The 24,687-nt window shown below is 43.3% G+C and overlaps 1 protein-coding gene across 26 annotated transcripts in view; it reads left to right on the top strand.

Annotated features, from left to right (window-relative positions):
• CCDC88A (coiled-coil domain containing 88A) overlaps positions 1–24,687 on the top strand; it is a 70,986-nt gene that overhangs the window by 660 nt on the left and 45,639 nt on the right. For 23 of the 26 annotated variants that reach the window (XM_038131407.1, XM_038131399.1, XM_038131390.1 and 20 more), the window contains exons 1-5: positions 3,466–3,558; positions 4,112–4,495; positions 4,619–4,719; positions 19,396–19,504; positions 23,128–23,197. In XM_038131407.1, the coding sequence (XP_037987335.1) occupies positions 4,433–4,495; positions 4,619–4,719; positions 19,396–19,504; positions 23,128–23,197 (343 nt within the window). In that variant the 5' untranslated portion in view covers positions 3,466–3,558; positions 4,112–4,432. Of the gene's footprint in view, positions 1–1,761; positions 1,961–3,465; positions 3,559–4,111; positions 4,496–4,618; positions 4,720–19,395; positions 19,505–23,127; positions 23,198–24,687 lie in introns of those variants that run through there. The other 3 variants (XM_038131385.1, XM_038131384.1, XM_038131386.1) reach the window with 2 other exon arrangements.

Raw genomic sequence — 24,687 nt, 5'->3', positions numbered from 1 at the left:
TTCTTTTAGGAGCCTTCCCAGGTAAAAAACAATGCAGCCAAATACATCACAAGCTACAGGTTACAGTAATGTAGTCCTGTAGAGCTGTGACTTCTAAGTATTTCCTTGAACAATACTCCTGGGACTCCTGACAGCTACGCTGAAAATGAAAGCCTTCCGTATTCAGCTTGGGATCAGAGAAATAACTCGAAAGACAAACATTTTAATTCATTTTAAGGGTTGTCTGTCAAACAAGGGCTGAGCAATCAAAGGCTGACAGCTTCCTGTCCTAGGGCGAATTGTCTCACCTCGCTGAGGTGGCTGCAGTCCAGGTTCTTCTGGCTCTGACTGCACTGCAAACATCTGCCCTGGCAGCGGTTCCTCCTGCTCGGTGTCTGTGTGTACCTGGAAAGGAGGGAAATGTTCTCACACTTGGTGGGACAAAGTGGGAGCTACTCAGAAGAAACTTTAGAGTTTCTTCAAAGGTTTTCAGGGCTCTTAGTCTTGGGGGGGGAAAAAAAAGAAAACAAAACCCAACCCAAACCAAAACTGAAAACAAAACTCCTCTGACTGCAGCTGGATACCTTCTCTGAAATTTTATCTTGACTAATCTCCAGTTCAAATAAGGAACTGTAAATCATTCGAGGTAAAACAGCTGACAATACGTTTGGTATCTAAAATGTAGCACTCCTGCAGGAGCAGTGATCAACGGCCGTGCTGAGCACACAGGCCAACTAGATGATGTGGAAGGAAGCAAAAACATCTAAAACCATTTAATTCAATTTTTAATGCTAGGGAATCTCAGTATAAAATGGTTTCTGTGAGCCAGCTGCTGTTACTACTACACGGACTATCAACTTCTACTGGGCTCTAATTCCTAGAAATTGCTTTATGCCAAAGTCATTACTGCCTAATTAGAGCCCACAAGAAACAAGGGGATGAGCCAGGGAAGTTCCATGGCATTGTGGGCGCAGTCGCATGTTTACAGACTGCAGCCAGACCCAGGGAGCGCAGCGGTTGGTTGGTCAGGCTTGTACAAAAATGCTTTTGTGGCTGCCTTTAAGGGCTGGGAATTTATTGGCAGTTATTTCACCCATGGATCACCAGGTTCTTATTCAGAACCAAGACTGCAGAGTTTTCCTTTGCCCTTCCTTGTTTCTTTTGTTTCGCAGGAGGGCTGAGTTCACTCTAGAGATCTGTGAGAATCAAAGTCATTTAACTATGTAACATTTAAAAAAAAAATTAAAAATCCTTAGAATGCAAAAGACAGACTAATATTACAAGGTCCATAATTTATTTTTCTAATCTGCTACTTAGGCATTCTGGGAAGCAAGTCATGATTGGAATTGGGCTTTTTCCCAATCTTGGACATTAGGAAAACCATATATGTGGTATTTCAGTTGAGAAAAACCTTATCTGTTTAGCTGTTACTTGATTTTTTTTTTCAAAAGCACTTAATTTTAGTCACTTCTATTGCAATGTTTTGTGGGATTTGGTTGTTTGTTTGGTTTTTTTTAAATTAGGTGTGCAAAACTAAAGGTATTTGAAAAAATGCTGCTGCAATTTAATTTATACCACACAGAAGAGGAGCTGGATTTAGTTTGAGATTTTGTAAAATCCTTTGCCAATGAACCACATAATGTATTAAGCAGATATATCCATGCATATTAATGCAGGATTGAATACTGAAAGCACAAGAAGCAGGAGAAGGCTCAGAGCAGGGACAATGATCAGGCCAGCACACTGCCTGTCACCCTCTGATTCCCCACAAAATCTTTCCAGAAAGTTGGATTTTACATCAACATGGGTGTGTCTGGATTCCATCATCTGAGGAGAAAACCTGTCCTGCTTCTGGATTCCACCTTCTGAGAAGAAAGCCTGTCCTGCTTCTGGATTCCACTTCCTGAGGGGAAACTTCCCTGCTTCTGGATTCCACTTCCTGAGGGGAAACTTCCCTGCTTCTGGATTCCACTTCCTGAGGGTATGAGTTTTTCTCCTCACAGGCACCTTTATTCTCAAAAAGGAAAATGGAAGAACATCTCAGTCCTGCACTGGGTTTATCCCTCGCAGGCACCTTTTTTCCTCCAAAGGAGAAAGAAAGAACATCTTTTTCTCCCACACTTTTCCCCTCATGGATACCTTTACTCCCTAAACGGGCAATGGAAAGTCATCTCTCTCCCACACCGAGGTTTTCCCTCACGGCTTTATTTCCCGAGAGAGTAAGGGAAGAGCATCTCCTTCCCACCCTTCTCCCCTCACGGCTATCTTTATTCCACATGAGGGGAATGCAAGAGGATCTTCCTCCCTCCCGTGCTGAGTTTTCCCCTCACGGGCACCTTCATTCCCTCAGGGGGAATAGAAGAGCCTCTCCCTTCCTCCCTCTCTCCCTCCAGTGCTTTTTTCCTCACGAGCACCATTATTCTCCTAAAGGAAATGGAGAATATCCCTCCCGTGCCATGTTTTTTCCCCCACAGGCACCTTTATTCCCTAAGTGGGGAATGGAAGAGCATTTCCCTCCCTCACACGCTTTGCCCTCACGGGTACCTTTTTCCCCAAAGGGGAAAGGAAGAGCATCTCCTTCCCGCCCTTCTCCCCTCATGGGCACCTTCATTCTCCAAGAGGCGATTGGAAGAGCCTCTCCTCCCGTGCTTTTTCCTTCCCTCACAGGCACCTTTATTGCCCCAAAGGGTAATGGGAGAGCATCTCCCTCTCTCCCTCCCTCACGTGCTTTCCCCTTTACGGGCCCGTTTATTCTCCTAAGGGAAATGGAGAATATTCCTCCTGCCCTGAGTTTTCCCCTCACGGGCATCTTTATTCCCTAGGGGAGGAATGGAAGAGCATCTGCCTCCCTCACACGCTTTTCCCCTCACAGGTCCCCTCCCCAAAGGGAAGAGCATCTCGTTCCCGCCCTTTTCCCCTCACGGGCACCTTCATTGCACAAGAGGCGATTGGAAGAGCCTCTCTCTCCCCCTCTCACGTGCTTTTTCCCTTACGGGTACTTTTATTCTTCTGGGTTGAGATTTCCCCTCGCGGGCACCTTTATTCCTCAAAGGAGAATGAAAGAGCATCATTCCCTCCTACACTTTTCGCCTCGCGGGCACCTTTATTCTCCTAGGGGAAGCGGAGAATATCCCTCCCGCGCTGAGTTTTCCCCTCACGGGTATCTTTATTCCACAAGAGGGGAATGGAAGAGCATCTCCCTCACGGGCACCTCTATTCCCCTAAAAGGGGGATTGAAAGAGCATTACCATCCCTCAGGGGCACCGTTATTCCCGGAGCCGGGAAGGGACGAGGCTCTTTTTCCCCCATCACCACACCGAAGCCCGAGCGGTGCCCGCAGCCGCATCGCGCGCGCGCGCGCTCCGGGCGCGAGTCCTGCAGCGGTTTGGCCGCGGCCCCGCCCCTTTCTAATCGCGCCGCCATCCCCGAGCGGCGGCGGAGGGATACCCGGCTCGGGGCGGCGGAGGGATTCGCACGGCGGAGCCGGCGGCCGGGCAGGGAGGGCGGGAGGCAGGCAGGGAGGGAAGGAGGACGAGGACGAGGCGAGCGATGCGGCGCGGCTGCGCTGGCTGAGGCGAGGTGGCCCCGCAGTTCGGGAGGACGGGGGTGGGGAGCGGAGCGGAGCCGGTGCCGCGGGAGCGGCGGCGGAGCGGCAGGAGAGCAGCTGGGGAGGGGTCGGGGGGGGCGCTCCGGGAGCGGCGAGGGGAGAGCGGAGCCTGAGGGGAGCGGCCAGCGCGGGGGAAGGGCGAGGCTGCGGGGCCGGGCGGCGTGTGCCGGTCCTGCCGCTCTCTGGCGTCGTAGTTTAGTGGAAAAGGGAAGGGATAGAAAAGGGAACTGATTTAAAATAGCCCCCGATCCCTCCGGGGGCCGGTTCCCTGTCGGTGCCATTGCGGGGGGGCAGCGGGGCTCTGGTGCAGCCGCAGCCCGGGGGGCTTGGCTGCGAGAGGGGCGGGGGTCGCTGCCCTCCCTGCTCCCGTCGCCCGGGCTTGGGGCTTTTTTTGTGGGGAAGGGGCAGGATGAGCTTGCGGAGTTTCGCTGGAATTTCTCCTTCCTTTCTGAGGCGCTGCCGCTGCTGAAGCAGATTTTTCCTTCCTCTCTTTTTTTTTTTTTTTTTTTTTTTTGTCTGATGCAGAATCCCAGTAGCTAGGCAGCCTCCCTCTTTTCTTTCCTTCCTTCCTTCCACCTCTTCGCTATGTAGGAAGGGAGAGGCATCAATGGAAAGGCTGAAATACCCGTAGATGGACTTTCGGATGCATTTTTTTCGTGAAAAAGGAAGATAAATCCCGCTTGCCAGTGCACTGACTTTTGTTGGTGTTGCATCGCTTGGTAAAAATGGGGTTCACTCACTCCAGCTGAATCCTTGGAGCATTCCAGAGAGTTGCTGCAGTGAAGGACTTACCGTTATTTTTTTGCATCAGAGGAGCTGCATTGATGTTAACCATTATTTTGTAAAATGGAGAACGAGATCTTCACACCCCTTCTGGAGCAGTTCATGTCGAGCCCTCTTGTCACCTGGGTAAGCGTTCATTTTCCCCCTCACACGTTCCTGGTTTTATTTGCTCATTGTCTGAGAAGAGCCTTTGCGGCAGGGGAGCGAGGTGGACTTGGTGTCACGGTGCTGCTGCTGGTTCTGTTCCAGGTGAAGACGTTCGGACCGCTGGCTGGAGGAAATGGGACCAACCTGGAGGAATATGTGGCGCTGGTGGATGGAGTGTATCTGAACGAAGTCATGCTGCAAATGTGAGTGTGGGCAAGCGCTGCCTTGGGGTAATTTTTTGCTGGTTTGTTTCTCTTGGGTTTTTTTTTTTTTTTTTTTTTTTGCTGCCTTATGAAAAATCCTCTTCCCTCGCTCCCCTTATTGACCTTGGTAAATTACTTTCATTTGTGCGTGACCCGGTCATGTGGTGAATTAAGAGGAGACTGGGGATCGTGGCAGATCCCGACTCCACACAGCTGAATGTCCGAGCAGTGTGTTTGCAGGATGTATAGTGTGATACAGGCTGAATCATCGCTGTGGAACTTACTGGAAAATGGGATGACTGTAAATAGTTGCCCAGATTTCCACTGAGAGGCATAAGAAAGGTTCATCCTGCTGTAAGTCATGCCCATAAAGAAAATTTTGAATAAATTTGCTTGGCTAATAAGGTTCTAATCCATATCTTGGTGCACGTGACATGCAACTTAAGGATGGTGTGCAACTCACAGGGTTGTTCACTGAGCAAAAGGACTGCCCTTAAACACCTTCCTCTTCATTTTCCACACTTCCTAATTAGAGTAGATAGCAGCTGAGCAGTAAAGCTGATGCTTTAATTGTGAGTGTGGAGTGTTTTCTGGCTATAGCCAAGAGAAGAAACGTTTTTACATGGGGTTGTAAACTGTTTATTGAAAACTCTAAAAGGATTTTTTCTGCAACCACAGTGGTTCTCTGTTAATCATAATTTTGACTGGAATGTTGCCCACTACTGTCATGCTGGAGAGTAACACTTGTCAGGTGTCTAGTGATATAATCATAAAAGCGTTACTAGTGCAAAAATATCTACATACCTTTTTTTTTTTTTTCTTTTGAGTCTCTGCAGAGAAATAAATCCATTTTCTGTATAGGTATGAAAAGCTGTGGGCTTTTGGCTGGCTGGGTACATCCATCAGTGTGTGAGCAGCTTGTGTTGGCAGCTGTTCCTCAGGAACACTGCTCAGGGATGGGCATCCTCTTGCTCTCTTTATAGCTTTTATCCATATTTAGTGCTTTAGAAGTTATTACCTTTGGTGTTCAGCTTGTGTCACTAATCTGAGTCAAAAGAGCAGCACTTTACCACATCTAAGTGTGAATTCACAGCCTTTTGAAACCAGTATTTTCTTGGTCACCTATTTCTGCACAACTAAGATTCCCAAGTATTCACTTCTAATATTCACCCTCATGTTGAAAAACATGGAAAACTTGGTGGAATGGAACTTTCTGGAAAAAGAAAGATCAGAGTGGAATCTGGCACACTTTAATAAGAATTTTAAGTGGTGCATTTCACTGAAGAATAGTAGTATTTTATGACTTCTTTCTTTTTTTTCTTGGATTACATAAAGTGAGTAGATTGTCAGCTGTGGCTGTGCATTTGCTATGTAGAACTTCTATGGGATAAAAAAGTTTGACAGCTGGAAGGCAAATTTAGCACTGGAGCAAGGTGATTTTGAAGAATAGGGTCTTAAACTTTTTCCAGTCAATTTTTTAATACTGAGTATAAACTGATGCATGTATGCAAAATGGAAAACTGTGGAGAAGGAACATTCCCATGCCTAAGGCACTGTGTGTTGAATTTGGCTGTGACTTTGTGCATTCTTGACCCCATGCCATGATTACTGTACTTAGGAAGCACTGGGTGTGTATGTGTAAAAAATACACATTGGAGATGTAAATTTTTTTTAAAAATATGGTATTCAGAACAGTGAAAGCTACCTCAAACTGGGGGTGTGTGGAAAAGCATTGGTGTACAAATGAAATTAATTTTAGAAGTATGTCACTACACTGGAAGGTCTTTTGGGAGCTGAGATGTATCACGGCTGGTTACTGCTTAGAATTGCCTCTTTAGAACTCTGTTCATATTTTGGGAAAGTTCAGTTTGTTTTGGCTTTTGTGCCAGGATTGAAATAGGGGAAAAATTGTTTCATGTTTTGCAGTGTGGTCCCGTCTGTGGTGAAGTCACTGTGGAAACCTGTGTTAACTTTTAGTCCTGTTCACTTGGAATATCCACCTATTAAGCAAGTGTCTTCACTTGCAAAAACACTTCCAAGATGCAGCTCTCTCTAATCATCAATACAGATTATTTCCAGTGTTTTCCTTTTTTATTTCTCTTTTCCTTTCATTCTTTACCACCATATATTGAGGAAATGTGGCAGAAAAATTTGCATCACGTGTCTTCAAAAGAAGGGTGTTTTTCTTCAGAATGTTGGGCTCGGGGAAGTTTTTTTTGGTTGTTTGGTTTGGTTGTTTGTTTTTTTTTTTTAAAGCTCAGTGACTTCACTTGAGAACTAGAGGTCTGTGGTTAGGAGCCGTGGCAGTGGGGACTGTCAGAGGTGCTGTGGTCCTGCTGCATATGGGCTTTAATACTTACTTTTTTCTTGCCAAATGTTGAAAAAACAAATTCTGCGACCATAAAAGTGAGTGCTAATGTTGGATTAGGCATGGTTTGTAAACAGTCACACAGTCAAAAAAACAAAAAAAGTGTCTTTGTTAGTTAGAGAAGGTTTTTTGTTCAGTTAGAAAAGAGTTAATCCTGCCCTCCATCATCTGCTAGTGAGAATCCAGCATTTGGTTTTCCTTGTGCTTGTCTGGATCAACTTTATTTTCAACAATTGTAATGTTTCAGACAGGGAAGAGAGGTGCAATAGTTGCAGGATGCTGATGGTGCTGAGATTTGTCAGCACTGAGTTTATTAGTTCCTCATCCATGAGAGAATTCATTGCATTCCTTGTATGTTTTTTTACCTTTGGAAGTTTTGGGACATGTGAAAAATTGCCCCAATTCTGTTCAGTGACCACTTACATCTGGCGGGCTCTTCCTTGCAGGAGATGCTGCGGGCAAATTGATATTATTTTTTTAAATTTTATTTTTAATTAAGGAGATTCCCATTGTTTATAATATTAGCTCCTAACTTGAGAGAATGTCTCTAATTTCCTGTTTAAATTTAGGTCCCGTGCTTCAGAAGTATCCGGTTACTTACCTTCTGCTGGGATCAGTCAGTATCTGATACTTGTGGATAGAAACCCATCTGTCTTTCTAAATCTGAGCCTTTATCTTTGTGCTCTTTGATACAAAAAAGGGGTCATGCATCTTGGAAATAAATCAGAGCACCAGAGAGCACTGCCCTGGTGTTCTGCCATGGCAGGGAGGTGGAGGAACACGCCAGGAATGCTTCATACCTTCACTGCACTGCATCACAGTGCTTCTAACATTATATTTATAAAGTGCTCACAGGCTTGAGTAGAATCTGTTCTGTATGGTACTGAGACCCAGGGAACCAGTATTATTAAGTTGATTTAGTCACCTGTTGCACACCCAATTACATAATAATTCTCAGTTGTCCTGGAGATATTCTTCCAGAAGCTGATTAACATCACCTCAGGTTTTTTTTAATACCCTTAGCACTGTACTGTTTATAAACACCTCCGACCCAAAAAACCCCGCAGTATTTTTACAGAAACACTCATTTTCTTTGTGGTATTTATTTCCATTTTTGATAGGTCTTGTTCTCTGATACTTGTTAACTGCATTCCAGTAGGATTGGGTAAGAAACGATGAAAGTCTTTCAGTACGGGCTGTGGTTCCCAAACTGACAAGAGTCTTGCTGCTTCCTTTGAATAAAAAGAGACAGCTGCAAGTAGTTACAAGATTGGGGCTTTCATTACATTTACCACCACCATTAATATTTGGTCAAGCAACAAAGACTTGAAACAGTATTTTAGCTTTAATTGTTTTATTTCACTCTGCCTTGGATATGTGGAAATAAATCTGGTTTAAAGGAAGTATTGAACCCAGACTGTATGCAGGGTTGTTAATGTGCAGAACCAAACTCTGGAACTGAATTAATTTAATCCACTGTCTGGAAAACCTGGCTGCTTTCATCCCAGTGTGCCTTTTATAACTTTGGTCTTAATTTATGTAATTAAGTGATACTTTCCATATCAGTCTTTGCATCCAGACATGCTGAAAACTACTTCAAAGATGCAGTCTTTCATTCTTCTCCTGGGTTTTTCCCCTTCTACCATTCTCCCACCATTTTTCACTGACTGAATCCACTCGCAGGCCTTTCACACTGTCAGATTTTCCAGGTGGACTGGCTGCCTGTGTCCTCCCAGCACGCTGGTGGTGTGTGCCTAGAATGTGGACAGCTTCCTTGGCTCCTGCTCGCAGCTCTCAGCCTTCTCTTGTGTGCTTTTTTCCGAGCACTTCGGCTTGCCAGCCCATACTTCTGGCTTGCCTATATCTTCCCCTGAAAGCTGGACTCGGTCTCCAGTGCTGGAGCCAGCTGCTCTGTGAAAGAGTGCAGCCACTCAATCCAGTTAACTCCTTCTTGGGAAGACCAAGGAGGGAGAGGCAGCTTCAGCCAGGCCCTGGCTGGGTGGGGAAATGGAAAAGAGTTTTGAGGAAAAGGAAATGGGCGACTTTGGCAGCAGAAAATGTGTTTTAGAAAAAGGTCAGATATTATTAAGTCCACACCTTTATCACTTCATGGTGTGTATTCACACTTCCCAGATGTGCTGTGTCAGGTTTTCCACAGGTGCAAAGTGTCACTTGGACTTGGTGAGAGTTGTTGCAACCAAGAGTAGTTCTGCAGCAGCAGGGCTGAGATTTTCCTTCAGGAAAGCTGAATTTATTACAGTCCCTTTTTTTGTAAAAAGCAAATTCTTTAATAAGCGGTCCAGCACAATGTGCGCCAGGACTGTTGAAATTAAACCCTTTTGATTAGAGAAGAAGAAAGCGGAGTTGTTAGTGTAATGATGAATAAATTCTTAGGGGACCATCAGCCTGCAGCGAGCTCTGAACTGGGCAGGTGAGGTGCACACAGGCTGGTACCTGCACCTGTGAGCTGCTTGGGTTTTTGATAGATAGAGGGGAAAATGCATGGGTTGGACATGGGATGCTTGAAGTGCTTGATCTTGGCTTGTCTCTGTTGTACTAGTTTTTGTTGTGCTTTTGTACCCTTTTCCACAGCTGATGTCCGTTTTCCTTCACCCTGGCTATCCTGATTTATTTCTGAGCAGGAAGCTGCTCTGTAGTTTGCTCTTGTTCTTTGCAAAGTTTTGAAGATTAGGAATTAAATAATCTAACCTTCCTTTGCACATACCCATCCACTTCTGTCCTCTCTCCTTCATGTGCCACCTTGGTTATCTTTCTTTGACTCTGTCTCCTTGTTTCTTTTGGCAGCCTGCTACTGACCCCATCCTTACTCTAGGCTAGTATCTTGGGCCAGGGAATAAAAACTGAATTTAAAACTATTTTTTGATACATATAGAGAATTCTGTTAAGCCTGTCAACCTATTCCATAAATAGCCATCTTAGATCTAATATCAAAATAACTTGTCTAAGCATTGAAAGCATTCTGGCAAGGAGAGAACATACATTCACTATGGCTTTGCAGTTTCTTTTTCAGGGAATTTTGCATTGCACATTCTAGATGCTATTTCAAAGCACTCCATGAGAATAAGAGCAGCAGTAAAATCCAGTTTTAAGTGAGCTACAGGCACCTGGCTGATCAGCTTGTACCCTTCAGTGGCAAGGCTCTGCTGCTTCAGGCTTCGTGGCTGCTCTGGGGATCTCTCCACCACAAACCTTTGCAAGGGATTGCTATGCTCTGATCTTTCTTTTGAAAGCTAACCTAGTTAAGTGAATTTGGGTGCTAAATCAAGCTCATCTCATCTTACACCAAATTTGAGATTTACTTCTAGATTTTTGTCATTTGTTTCTTCTGTTAAGAAGGGCTTTCTGAGTTTTGTGTTTGTTCATATGTTCTTCTTCTTTTTGTTTCCTCCTCTTTTTTCTCTGAGCTAAATAGCCATTTGTTGCCTTCCTTGCCTTTTGTAATGCACCGCTTTTCCCTAGGTAGTAATTATTTAGGGATCAAGACATTTTTCCAAGATGCTGCTTTGTTAGAGCACGTGACTTCAGTGGTCAAAGATTGTTTGGGAGTAACTGTGGGAGAGTGTCTGCTTTGTTTCAGAGTCCAGCCTTTATCCTGAAGATGCTCCAGAGGCAGTTGTTCTTGAGCACTGTTTGCAAAATGCCTCCCTTACATTTAATGGCATTAATTGATGCCAGGGCTTTGAATTGAAGCAAGGCTACTGCTTGACCCAAGCAAAAATTGCCTGTTCTTGCATTTTGGGATGGGAAATTGTAAGGGATGAGCTCATAAATGGTGTGCGTTGTGTTCCTGGCCATTGAGTGAATCTTAGTGTTGCACATTTAGAGACACTCCAATACTTGCTTTCTTTCCTATAGTGACAGAAGACAGTCCACTTAGGTTTATTACAGAATTTTATCTTGGTTTAAGCTTCAGGGAAATATTTGCTCCAGTTTTTCCTCTGTGTGGTATCTTTGTTTTTCTTAAATAAGCCCCTGAGCAAGAAGTGTCTGCTGGAATTTCCTGGTAGCTTGGGAATACACTTGCTGTATATTTGGAGTATTGTGTGTGCTTGGCAAAACCAGAATACAGATACTGGGAGATGCACGAGAGAAGGCAGGCAAATGTCATGTTGTCACTAGTCTAACAATGGGTGTAGAGAATGATGAAAAGATGTATTTTATTATTAATAATTTACTTATAGAGGGTTTATTTCCCTTCATGAGAAAGGAAATTACCTACATTCATGGTGTTCCAGCCAAAAGTATTACATGGAAATCTGTGTGGTGCCATTTTTACATCTGAAGGCCTTTCTAGTCACTAAAACTGCAATTTTGTGTGGCTTTGGTGCCATCACACATCAGCATTTCCTGTAGTTGTTAATGTTGAGTACTGAGGTGTTTACCTGTGGTCAGACTGTTTGTGCCTCTGAAGTGAGAACCAGTTTTTTTGAGAATTTGAAGCTTCAGCCAAGTTTCAAGTCTAGAGTAAAATGATTGAATGTTTTTCCAAGTCTTTCAAAGGAGAAATAATTTTTTGGTAATTTTGATAATTTGTGATTATCAAATAAAGCAAAGTACATATTCCTGTGGTGCTGTTAGGATAGAAGAAAAAAAACCCTTGTCCTTACAAACTCTTCTTAAAAGATTTTTTTTTCAGCTTAAATAAAGAAGACAGAATAAATATGTGTTGCTTTAAATCCTACATAGTAATTTTCCCTTATATTAATATTTTAAATGTCTTAGAAATCATGTTAGCTCCACAAATGTCATTTGCTCAGGGCAATAAGTGTTCATTGTCTTCTGTTCTGTGCTGCTTGCTGCTTCCTGGCAGCAATGACAGCTCTGCTGCTTTTATAACTTGGTGTTTCTTCCAAGCTAATACCTTCATGCTTGCAGGATCCTTCCAAGGTGTGCTGTGAAAACATGGCCCGACTGCAGTGCCCTGGCACGTTTGGGGCCGTGGTGCAGATGTGGCAGTGCCCGTGTGTGAAGCTGATGTCACCGTTGTCACAGCATTGCTGGGGGGCAATGTTTGCAGAGCTCCCGTGGTCAGTTGCTCTGAGGTGTTAATCACAAAGTCAAGTGGTTCTCAGCTGCTCTGGTGTTTGGTACTCAACTGAATAGATCTTGAAAATTTGGGCTAATTTCAGAAGTAAAAAATGCTGGCTCTGAGAGGGAAAACAACGTGCAGTGCTTTAAGTAGAAGTCAAAACTTCAGACTTCACAATCCACAGGATTTTGCTTCTGTGGCATGTCCGTGTTGTTGCTTTCCTGACCTTTGGCCTGTACACTCTTGCATCCTTGGGCACCTTTTGGGTTTAGTTTAATTTGGAAAATTGTGTGGTACAAGTATTACAGCAGTTTAATTCTCCCTTTTCAAATGACATTTCCTGCTAAAGCTTCTGTAGTTAAAAAAGCCCTTCAAAACCAACCAAGCAAACCAACAAGATGTTCCTTGAAAGATATTTAGATTTGTAGGGTAGAGTTTGTTTGTTAGACTTTCTGGTTCTCATATGTTTTTTCTCACTAAAAAAAATTTGTTTGTTATGTTTCTTCTGGGAATTCTCAATTTTTAAATACCTAGGTGTGTTTATTTTGTGTGTTAAGTGATCTGTGCTGCTCTGAATCCTGTAGATTTTCCTTTCTGTGAGTGACACTTGTTAATGTGGTGGCAGCCAGATCACCTTTTGCCAGCTGTGCCATTCATTGATCTGTTGTGGGGAGCTCACCCAGGTCACTTGGTGTGGCCAGCAGTGACTCACTAGGTTCAGTTTTGACAGAAAGCTTTATTTTTTTTATGTACTACTTTTAGGAAAAGAATAGTCAAGGTCAAGTTGGAACAATAGTAATAAAGTTATTTTGTACTGTTTGATGATAAAGACAGTGGTTGCTCTATAAACTTGGAACTTAGGGTCCAAGGTTTTGGTCTTTTCCACAAGAGTTTGCTCAGTCACAGATGTGTTTGGTCAAACAGATGAACTGTTTTACCTGCTCTCTTGTTTTTTCACATTTTACTCCCCTGCATACGTCTTCTTCACTGCAGTTAGGGGAAAAAAGAACAAAAATAAGTCTGGGCTGTTCTGGACTTGGTTTTGTTCATTTTTTAAACCCTGGGAAGAAGAAAGTAAAGATCGGTCAGCAGACCTGTTGAATGCACTGTGCTTTAGCCTGGCTGTTGGCACATTCCCAGTGTGGGGAGGTGAGGGGATGTCTCTTCACCCTGATGCTGCCACCGCAGTGGGACCACGCAGTGGCTGTGATCTGCTGCAGGTCCCCGTCCCTGGAGCAGGGAGACCCCGGGCAGCAGGTCCCCGTCCCTGGAGCAGGGAGACCCCGGGCAGCAGGTCCCCGTCCCTGGAGCAGGGAGACCCCGGGCAGCAGGTCCCTGTCCCTGGAGCAGGGAGACCCTGGGCAGCAGGTCCCCGTCCCTGGAGCAGGGAGACCCTGGGCAGCAGGTCCCCGTCCCTGGAGCAGGGAGACCCCGGGCAGCAGGTCCCTGTCCCTGGAGCAGGGAGACCCTGGGCAGCAGGTCCCCGTCCCTGTCCCAGGGAGACCCTGGGCAGCAGGTCCCTGTCCCTGGGAGACCCTGGGCAGCAGGTCCCCATCCCAGGGAGACCCCGGGCAGCAGGTCCCCGTCCCTGGAGCAGGGAGACCCCGGGCAGCAGGTCCCCGTCCCTGGAGCAGGGAGACCCCGGGCAGCAGGTCCCCGTCCCTGGAGCAGGGAGACACAGCTGCAGCAGGTCCCCATGCCTGGAGCAGGGAGACACCGGGCAGGACACAGCTGCAGCTCTTCCAGCACCCTGCAGCCGTGAGGAAGCGTGCAGCTCCTGTGCTGGAGCGCCAGGCTGCTGAGGCACCGGGCAGCTGCCCTGGGAGCAGTTGAGCTGCTCGGATGCTGGGGCTGGCAGAGGGAAGCTGTCTGCATATGCTCCGTATGCACAGATACGTTCTTGGCAGTGCTCCCCGTGATCCCACCAGCCGCTCTGTTTGGGTTCGGCCAGTTGGTCGTGGTTGGGTTGTTTTTTATTTTTAAGTAGGCAGAGGGCTTCAGCCTCCTAACAGTTTATGATGTTGGACATAATCCTGGGAAGTGGGGTTTTGTGCAAGGGCCAAAAGACTTTGGATGTTAGGCCTGCTTCCTAAAGCTCGCAGGATCACGAGGCAGAAAACGTTGGATACAGCTGTTGAACTTCTGGCACGCACAGTCAGTCCTTGTTGAGTGCAGACTTAGCAGAGTGTCCTTAAATGGAGGTATTAATTCTGATTTTGTGGTGTTTGGGGTATCTTCAGGTGGTTGAGCAGATGACAATTTCAACACTGTATTCGTTGGTTGCTGCTCAGGCAGTATCATCAAAAGGATAGAAATACAGTGTTTTACAACTGAAAGGTAGATTGTAAAATGTTGAGTAAATTGAAAATTATCAATTATTCTCCAGTGAAAGCCCCATGGTTGTTTTTTTCACTTTTTGATTGTTTTGTCAGTAAAAGGACACTGCTGTATTAAGTCTCTTTGTAAAACACATTTTGAGCATGCTTAATATTTTTGTGCCAGTAGTCAATAATGAAGATGCTGTTTATTAGTGGAAGTCTATCCCAAAATTCTGTTATCAGTAATTACTGAAATATTTGACAGATACCAAGAGTGAACCTCAGCATTCCAGTGAAAAGGACTTGGCAGAAAATAAACTTTATTAGGCGTGCAGCATTTACTTGTACAAGTGAATGCTGTGCTGCTGTAAGCTGAACCACAGGGTAGCATTTCACTGAACTCACCGAACACATTCAAACAATGGTATATTTCAAATTAGGGAGCGTTATGATACCAGGCTTAATCATTAAGTACCATCAAGGAACAGATGGCAAGGGAGGACACAACTGGTTTGCAGTCTGCATAGATTTAAGCATGAGGCCATTAAGCTATCACATTCCCATTTCTGATAGATTTTGGTCAATGAAAAATTAAAGACACATAATCCCTGATTATATGAAGTCTCAATCTGTGATTCATGACACTGGTAGTATTTCAAAACCACTGAAGTTCCCTCTGTAATCAGGAGTTTTAAACTAATGCATTATTGGGCTAGATGCTCCTGTCTGGTTTTATTGCTATTGAAATTAATGTATCTTGTCATAAGTAGGTTGCTCTTAAATGTAAAATTGCTTAAGGGTATCTTTTACCGCTCTGCTTCCTATCGACTTCTAGACAGATTTGCCCTATTTTGCTGGGCTGTTTGCCACTGAAGCAGCTCGGTATCCCCACCTCATAAAAGGAGCAGTTCAGAGCATGGATGGCCTTAAAAATGTTTGTAGTAGCCACCAGAATCTGACGGTTTTAAAAATCTGCTTTTTAAAGCGGTGTCTTAAACTGGCAAAGTAGACCTTTTTATCATCAAAATTATTTATTTTGCATCCTGTATTTCCAGGATCATCCAGTTTATTTTGGTGTCATTGGACCTGATGTATTCAAATAAACAGAATTGTTTTGCGCTAATAAAAATATAATAATTGTAAACATTTGCTGGTCACAGAAATTCAACAGTTCAACTTACGGGTACAAGTACTTCATTAAAATCTTCAATAAATTAGTTTTCAAGAACTGTAAATGAGTTTCAAGATAATCTTAGAAGGTTCATGTTTAGAATTTTACCTTACTGTATGAAAAATAGTTGCACATCAGGCTTCATGCTTAGTAAAAAGTATTAGTATGCCATGACTTGGACCAGCCTGAAAAAATACAGTTCTGCAAATAACATAAAATGGAAATGTGCAGCCAGCATCCTGCTATATTATTTCCTCTTCAAGAGGGACAAATTAAGATATCAATACTTGAGATGATGAACTGTATTGACTAAATAAATAATATTTAAAATGCTGTTTGCATTAAGGAGACTGCTGAGCATTCAGGTTGGAGTCTTTGAGAAAATGAGACCTGGTTATCAGTGGTGGAAGTGAAGGTGGGTTTAGTTGCTTTTGGGTTTTTTTTTTTAAATAAAGAATTTCCTGTTCAAGGACCTGATCATGGTCCTTTCATAACACTGGCGTGAGGAGGGATCTGTCAGGTCTGTGCTTGGCTGTTCCATACACAAACCTGACAGTTCTAACACGATCTGAAAGGTAGAAATAAATCAGTGACTGAAGACTAGGGAGCTGTGCTAAACACCAGCACAGGGGCTGCTTGGTGGGAATCCCTCAGTTTTCAACGTTTACTTTGCAGCACAGGGTCATTTTAGTAGGTAGCCTATAAACAGTCTGTGTTTATAATCATTTAATGACATAATGTGGTTAGAAAGATCTCAGTTACTGTAGCCCAGAGGTGAAGTCCTGTTTGCACTGGAAGGTGCTGAGAGCAGGATTGCGCTCTGAGAAGCATGGGAAACGATTTTTTGTCCAAGTCACTCATCCTAGTCATGGCTAGCATGTACTAATTGAGAGTGTCAAAGACAACTGACCTCCCGTGGTTGAGGAATAATGAGCCAAGAGGACATTCATTACCAAAAAAACAGGAAAAGGAATCTCCTACCACTCGTGAGTTATTGAGGGTACATGTTTAATTAAATCAAAAATGATTGCTAGAGAGCAGTACTGATATCTCACTACCTTGCTTTTATTGAACCTTAAAAACAGTGGGTTAAATTTCTTGTTACCTCTACCTACTGTTAAGTTCTGCTGAAAAATGTTAAGGGAACTTGGAGTTTGGGGTTTCTGTTGGTCCCTTTGCCATAATCTTTTGGAAAAGTTTAAAATTACTGATATGATTTTTTTCTCTGCACCAGGTTGTCCCAAGGCTGACATTCTGATTTGAACTGCTGGTCATTTGCATTAGCAGAGCATCTAGAAACAGGACAGTGGAGTTTTCCCAGGGGTAAAAATACAGCTCCAGAGCACGTCCGCGGCCCAAGTTTTCCCAGCAGAAATTCACAATCTTAGTAAACTGCTTCCTGCAATTTAAGCCAACTACAGAAAGCCAAACCAAAACAAAAAAACCCTCAACTTTCTGTTTTAAGCTACAGGAATGAATCCTTTTGGCACTGAGCAGGTCACTAAGCTTGTCGTAGAGGAAGGTGAGGTTGTTAAAGCAGCCCTTCCCTGCTGGCTGGGCTGATCCTGTGTTGTCATGAAGATCCTGTGCTATGCAAATGTTGAAGGTTTTGTTCATCCAGGATCAATCTCAATACCCTGATACAGCTTTGGAAAGGAGAAAATGGAAAGCCCGAGCTTTTATGACGTTTGTGTTTTGGGTTCTTGTGGTTGCACGCTAATTTTGGTGTTGATGCTAAAATAAGAGCTGGCACGATATCCAGGAAACCCCTGTGCCCTGTTTGGAGTGCTCTAAAGCGAGAGGCATCTGAAATGTGTGGCTGTAGAAATGCTGCTGAAGATGATGAAAAAGCCCAGAGATAATCCCGTGGTCATTAAGATTAAAGATGAAGATTAAGGGCCCAAATCGGCCTTTTGGAGATATGCGTGTAGAAATAGGAGACTTCAGCTGATCTCTGTAGGTCAGCAGGATTTATTGTGGATTTTCTCTTCTGATTTTAACAAATTTGAATGAATTCAGTGTGGAAAGGAGTCCAGTTCTGTGCATCTGCAAAGCATAATTATTTCTAGCCCATTTAGTTGCTTTTACAGCTACAGGTTGGTTGGTCTAATAAACCCAAGGTCACATCTTAGTCACATGCTTTGGCTAATATGTTCTAAAACGTATTTTAATTGTTAATAGTATTTTTAGGAACGTGGTGATGAGCATTTAGGAATGAGGCAATTACCCCTGCCCTAATTTTCCTAGATTTATAATAATAAATACAGAAAAAAAGATACTGTGCCTACTGCTTTTCTTGTAAAAAAGTCTGTGTGTTGGAGGTGCATTCTTTATATGATCTGACTTCCTTTCCCAGCAGTGTTTTTTTCTGTTATTTCTATTTGAGTTTATAAGCCAGGAAATGCTGATAGCAATAAACTGAAGAAAAGACATAAATATTTATTTTTTAAAAAAATCTAATATGCTAAAAATTCAGCTAGCTGTAAAAGGCAAATAAAGTTTGTGTAGGTAAGTTACAAGTGAAAATATGTCATTTTTGTACAGAGAGCATGTGAAGCTACCAATCAAAGGGATAAATTGCATCAGAGTGAGTCACGATACCACAATATTCAGGTCATTTTTGTTTTATGGCAAACAGCTCCTCTTTCTGTGTTTGATTCTGACTCTAATCCTTTGCCTGTGAGTGAGTTATTGAATTCCATTACTTTTGCACATTACCAGGATCATTCTCCATTGCCATAATATTTTTTGAAGGTTGTTCTTTGGGGTTTTATTCTCCTAAAGTTTGCCAGTGGCTGTTCTGGAAAGTGTATTCTGTATTCCATTGTTTAAATCATTAATGACAGTGTTGAATAAAACCAGAGCCAGCAGACACATATCCCTGCTGGGAGCCCTGGTTTGACAGGGAAAAATTGGTAGTTTGTTTTTGAGTGCAGCATCCCAGCCAGCTCTCATTTATCTGATAATAATAATATCATGAAACAATACAATAATAACCTGAAATATCAAAAGTTGCATTGTGCAACTGTATCAAGAATCTGTAAAAGTGAGAAACTTCACGCTGGCCGTGCCTTAGGAATTCTTAAACATTTCAGAGAGTGTTATGGGGTGTGCTTTGATTCCGCATGGTTTTCCATGAGAAATCCCAGTGAATGGTTGTCCTGCAGTCCTCTGTGTGTTACAAGGTATTGAAAAAGGGTGACTCATCTGCCTTCCCTCAGATCCTTTCTGCTTTGTGAAGGAAAAAGTGATTGATTTCCTCCCTGAAGCCAAGACAAACCAGAGAAAAATCTGGTAGTATATGATAGTACATGACAAAAACTCCAGTTAATAATCCCTTTGTTGTCACGTTCCAACAATCTGTAAATATATTTAAAACGGTTTAATGTGTGCTAGCACAATGTATTTCATATTTATCATCATTCTAAAATTTAAAATTCCATTTTGTTCCTAGTAAAATACCATTGTACAGCCACAAAAACTTTCCTGTCAGACGCATTCCCTGGGAATTGTGGTGGGTGCTCCCAGTTTCAGGCTGGATTTCAGCAAACAGGAGTGTGAGGCTGGCTGCCTGTGTCAGAGACACATTTCAAGCTCTTTCCATCTTCCACAACTCCTTATTGATTTGTGGAGGGAGGAACAAGGCACGGTTATCGAGACAAGGAATGGCTGTGCCAGCACATTAACTCTACCTTTTGTTTTGTAGAGAAAGCTTTAAAGATTAATGTTCAGGGTGTTTAATGTATTCTTTTTTCTTTTCTTTTTGCAGCAATCCAAAGTCTGCTAATCAGAGGATAAACAAAAAAGTAAACAATGATGCATCATTAAGGATTCAGAATTTGTCTATTTTGGTGAAACAAATAAAAACTTACTATCAGGTCAGTAGTTGTTATGTTTTGCCTGGAATTATTTCTGAATTTTCCTCTATAGTTATGGCTTTAAGGGTAACAGGAGTAAGATGAACAAGAGATACTTGCATGGATGATTGTTTAGATATCTGGTCAAGTTTCTTATCACTGTTTACAGGTCTGAAGGTTGTGTGGACACACTTTTGTATGAATGATGATCTGTTTGCAGAATAGATCCTCTGTGTGTGCAGTTACTCCTGTGGTTGGTATTTTCTGAGTTGAAGCAAGTTTTGTGCCAGTGAGAGAGATTGCTACGTGTGCATTTAGTCTTGTAAAATGGAATTTTTGTTAGAAAAACATGATGAAATTTACTGGCCTTAAGAATTCATTTGGGAATTTGTAGTAAATGCAGTGAGGATCTAAGTCAGAGCTGTAGAAGAGCCGCTGAAGTTTGATGCAGTGGTAGGAGCTGGTCCTGTGCCTGCGGGATGCTGAGCTGGAGAGGGTGCTGTACACATGGACACGCCACAGCAGCTGCTGTCACCAGTGTCCCTTCAGTGTGGCTTTTAGTGCCCTTCCCCATTCCCCTGCTCCTTCCTGCCAGGAGAGCCCAGACCTTGGAGAAAGCCTTTGCTCTACCTCTTCCCACTCCTGCTGGCCAAAAGTTGCTGCACCTCTGTGTCCACACAGAGCGTGTGCTTCCCAAAACTGCGAGTGCAGTGAGAATTCCCAGCTGTCACTGCCCTGACCAACCGCAGAACATCTTCCCAGCACTTCCCACCCTTCTCTCCTTGGCAGATCCTCCACGTGGATTTATGTGCTGCCTGCTAAGGCCCATATGCTTTTCCTTTCCCTAAAGGAAGTCATTTTCCACCAGGCATTAGTGTTCCACAACTGGTGCAGCAGAAGGCACAAACACTGACAGGATTGATCTTTTTTGGAACACAAAGCTTTCCTCGTCCTGCGCTGGCCTCGTGGTATCACCAGTCCAGGTGCTCCAGGAGCAAGCAGAATTGCTGGCATTTAGGTACCTGTGGATGGTTGAGGATTGCAGATGTTGCTCCAAACCTCTGTGATAGAAACAAGTTCATTAGAGTTTTTTTTTACATAAAAAATTATTATTTTTTAAGAAATGATAAAACTAGTCACCATGCGTTTAGTGGTCCAAGCTTTATTGAACTGCCCTTTTTTAATTGTTTTATGCACTTCTCCCCTCTTTCCCTCCCCAGTCTTCCAGGGTTTTGGTCACCATGCAAACATTGAAGGGCTGGTATTTCTAGCAGGGTTGAAGGGATTTACTCTCCAAACTGGAGAGCTCCTTGGAATCTAAAATTGCTTTTTGCATGCGTAGGCATTCACTCCCTACAGTGCCTGCAGGGGGGTTTGTGCTCTGTGGTAGTTGAAGTGTTAAAGGATGGGCTGTTTCACACAGGGGTCTGTTGAGTTCCTGTCACCTGTGAAATTCCCCTAGGCAGCAAAGCTGGGGCTTGATGGATGCCTTGGAATCAAGCTGAGAGGCCTCCCCTAGCCTGGGGTGAGGCAGGAGCCTCACACCCCAGTGCTCCTGGAAGCTGAGTGTACAGGCACCGTGCCTGGGGGTGTGCCTGGGATCCCAGCGAGGGGACAGGACACCATTCACTGCACTGAGAGAGGATTTTACTGAGGGTTGGCATCAGAGGCTGATGAATGTGGGAATTGGGGATTTTTAGCACTGTGTTAACCCAACTCTTAACACTTCTCATTGTGAGCTTGTCCGTGCTGGTTTGTTCCATGTGGTTTTGTAACATCTGTGGGAAACCTTCTCTCAGTTTAGTGAAAAATCGCATCAGTGCTGTGGATGTACTTGTCAAAAACCTGCACTGGAAGCACGTAACATTCACAATTACGGTGTTACGTTAGATTAGTCAATTTTTTTGTTCCTGTATCATCTTTGTTGTTCTCTGGAATTACAGTTCTGCTCCTGAACCAGTAATTGGAGTGTGTACATTTCTTGGCAGCGTAAGAGCGTGGAACTGCTCTCAGCAGTTAGTTCAAGACAAGTGATTCTAATTTTTTGGTGGGCTCGAGAGGTTTAATCCTGTGAGTGTCCGTGACTCTCAGCAGATTTGAGTGAGGAGGTGAAAATCCTCAGTAAAATGAATGCCAGTGAGCTGTGAAAGTGTGTGCAGGCAAAGCCAGTGCTGAGGTTAACACCAAGAGACAGAAAAGGTGTCAAACATCTCTGGGGCACGGCAGAGGTGTTGTGAGGAAACAGGTGATCGTGTCTGTTCAGGACACGTGTTTTGGTTACTGCTGCTCATACTCTGCTTTGATACATGATCAGCATCATGGAATTATTTGAGATACTACCAAAAAAACACCCTCAAAAAACAACAATAACAAATGACAAAAAGCCACTCTAAAAATATGATTTTCTTTCATAGTAGCTGTTGACACTCATTAAATTAATTATATTTAATCTGTTTTATATTGATTTAAAGCAACCTGTGATGCACTTCCTGTCTTATTTTTGTTTGAAAATAGCCTTTATCAAAGTCTGAGAGGTACAGGTGTCACAGTTTGTTAAATTTCGTGATCTTGGAGGAGCTCAAAGCTGTTTTCTCCCTCCTTAGGATTTGTCTCAGGCCTGTCCAGAGGGAACGTATATTTTGCAGTCTACTGTTAATCAATTCAGATATAATTTTGGTGTTGTGTATTAAGTGGTGGAACTTTCAAGTATAGCTGTAGCTAATAATTTCTACTGGTGTTTTTCAAGAAATATTGGGGTTTTTTTTCAATTTGACCTAAAGCAAGTGGACCTGTGTTAGTGTGACACCTGATGTGTGCCTTGGGCTCTTCTGGAGTATGTTGCTGTTGAGTAGGAGCATTTTATATAGTAATGGATCTGTCACTGTAGAAAAACAAAAAGCCTGACTATAGGATGGCATCTGCTGGGAATAAATATCAGGGAACAGGAGAAAGACTTTTCTGCTTCAGGAGAATTAGGCTCTGTCTAGACTGGGGATTTGACCCGATTACAGCCATTACAGGAGCTCCATTGATGGAATCCATGGAGCAGATAGGCAGAGCTGCTGCCTGGTGTGTGGCACTTCCCAGCTAAAATTCCTTGTGGTTGTGCAGACAGGGGTTTGTACCTTTATATTCACAGCTGGCCCGGTGTCACTGCAGCAAAAACCCCTGGGATTTTCACATCCACGTTTTGGTGAGGCCAAAGAAACTGTGAAATAAAAGAAATCTAATTTTTTTTTGCAGTAGAAATGGACCTTAGAGCAAATAAAACAAATATGTATCAATAGGTTAGTCAGGGAAACATGAGCATAATAAATTTAAAGGGTTTTGCTACATTCTGAGACTCGGGATCTCGTTGGCTTAAGATCCCTAAGCCAGCTCATTGCCACGAGAGGATTTTGCTGTGTGAGATGATTGTGCAAACCAGTAAAACAAAGCTTCTGTAGAAGTAACTCGTATTTGTTAGTTGTTTTTTTTAATTAGAATGCAAATAATTAAGCATTGTATGAAAAGTATGCATGGAGTCCTGAAAAAGATTAAAACTGTTTAATTAATACTGATTCCTCTTTAATGGCTGTTGGCATTTGATGTTTGCTTTCATTCAGTACATATGATGTAAATAATGTTTTAATTAACTTTTATAGGAGACTTTGCAGCAGTTGATCATGATGTCTTTGCCAAATGTGCTAATAATTGGCAAAAATCCTTTTTCTGGTAAGTTTATTTTTGAACTAAGATAAAAATGTATACTGGTGTGATAATTTATATTCTTTCACTGGAAATAAAATTCCTGTAGGGTTGAGCCTTTCAACAGAAGATTGTTTCAATACTTTATCAAATAAGTGGTTTAACAATGATGATAATGATTTAATGATTTTCTTTGTCCACACAAAGGGTCCACACTCTAAAAAATTTGTTTTGTCACAGCCTCAGCCCTGGCTTTCATTAGGATTTATACTGAGCCCGAGTACATTTCCCAGCAAGCAGTGACCCACTGATGGCACAAAGTTAAAGTTTCGTGTACTCCCAGCTCCTGCACCTTCAACTTTCTTTACCTGTGTCACCGCTGAGGGAATTGGCAGTCCAGTGCATGTCACTTGATCCAGCTCCTGATCCTTGTTTCTCCTTCCCCCAAACTCTCCTGCTTCTCTTGCATCCATACCTGAAAAATATTGCAGTTACCTTCTTGTTTTCCCCCCTGAACTGACACTGTCTTCTCCATGCTCCCACCTTCTCTGCTTCCAGCTCTGAGAGTTGCAATTTTCAGACCAAGAAAATTAGCCTGTGTGGAGCCAGCTGACTATCCACAGCCACTTGGGAATCTCTGCACCATGCTCTCAATTCCAGAAGCACGGAGCAGACACACCTGGCCTGCATGGAGCCACTATGGATTGGGCAGAATTTATTTACCTAGGTCTAATGTGCCCCAGGTGTTCTCCTCCTGATGTTCTGACACCTCAGCAGAGAGGTCAGGAACTGCTCTAACAGGCTGTGTAGCTTCCCCTGGCTGTTTTTATTTCTTTGGGATGTCTTCTCTGCCACGCTTCTGTGTCTGTGGGACAGGGGGTTCCTCATGAGCCAGAAGAACCATCTGTGTTTCCTCACTTCCCAATCCCAGGGCTCATAACATTGGTATTTTCCGTACCCCATCTGCACTATCCCATCTTTGTAGGTATCTTGCTTTTAATTCTTTTGGGTTTTACTTTCTGCTTTTGAGTATTGCTGCTTTTGCTTCTGAGGTCACAGCTTTTTCAGTTTTTATATGTGCAGCTGCTGTCATATGCACCAAGAAGTGTGAATGTGGTCTCTTCCTTTCCAAAAGAACAGGATGCATCGTGCTTTTATAATTTTGATTCCAGACTCTCCTAAGGTTTTCGAAAGACTCCATGGATTAGCCTAGAAACCAGATTTACTGGAAAAACAGATCTAAAAAAAACCCAGCTCATAGTATTGTTTTGTAGTGACATTTTTGATTCTGTTCAAGATACTGAGAGGAAATGTCTTAACAATATTGTGTAGTATAAGGTGACATTTCATTGAAAGTGCACTATCAAACCCCACGGAGATAATACTGCATTCAGTTGTACACATTCCATTTTATGGTTTGGTCATTTTTAAGGAGGTGTCTTTGTGTTTTGGGATCTGTGGTTTGGCAGCTCTGCTGGTGTGTGCTTTGCTCTTCTGTGGGGATTTTGTTGGGTTTG

The sequence above is a fragment of the Motacilla alba genome, chromosome 3 (genome assembly GCF_015832195.1).
Source record: "Motacilla alba alba isolate MOTALB_02 chromosome 3, Motacilla_alba_V1.0_pri, whole genome shotgun sequence".
Taxonomy (NCBI): Eukaryota; Metazoa; Chordata; class Aves; order Passeriformes; family Motacillidae; genus Motacilla; species Motacilla alba.
This window is presented reverse-complemented; position numbering and strand designations above follow the sequence as displayed.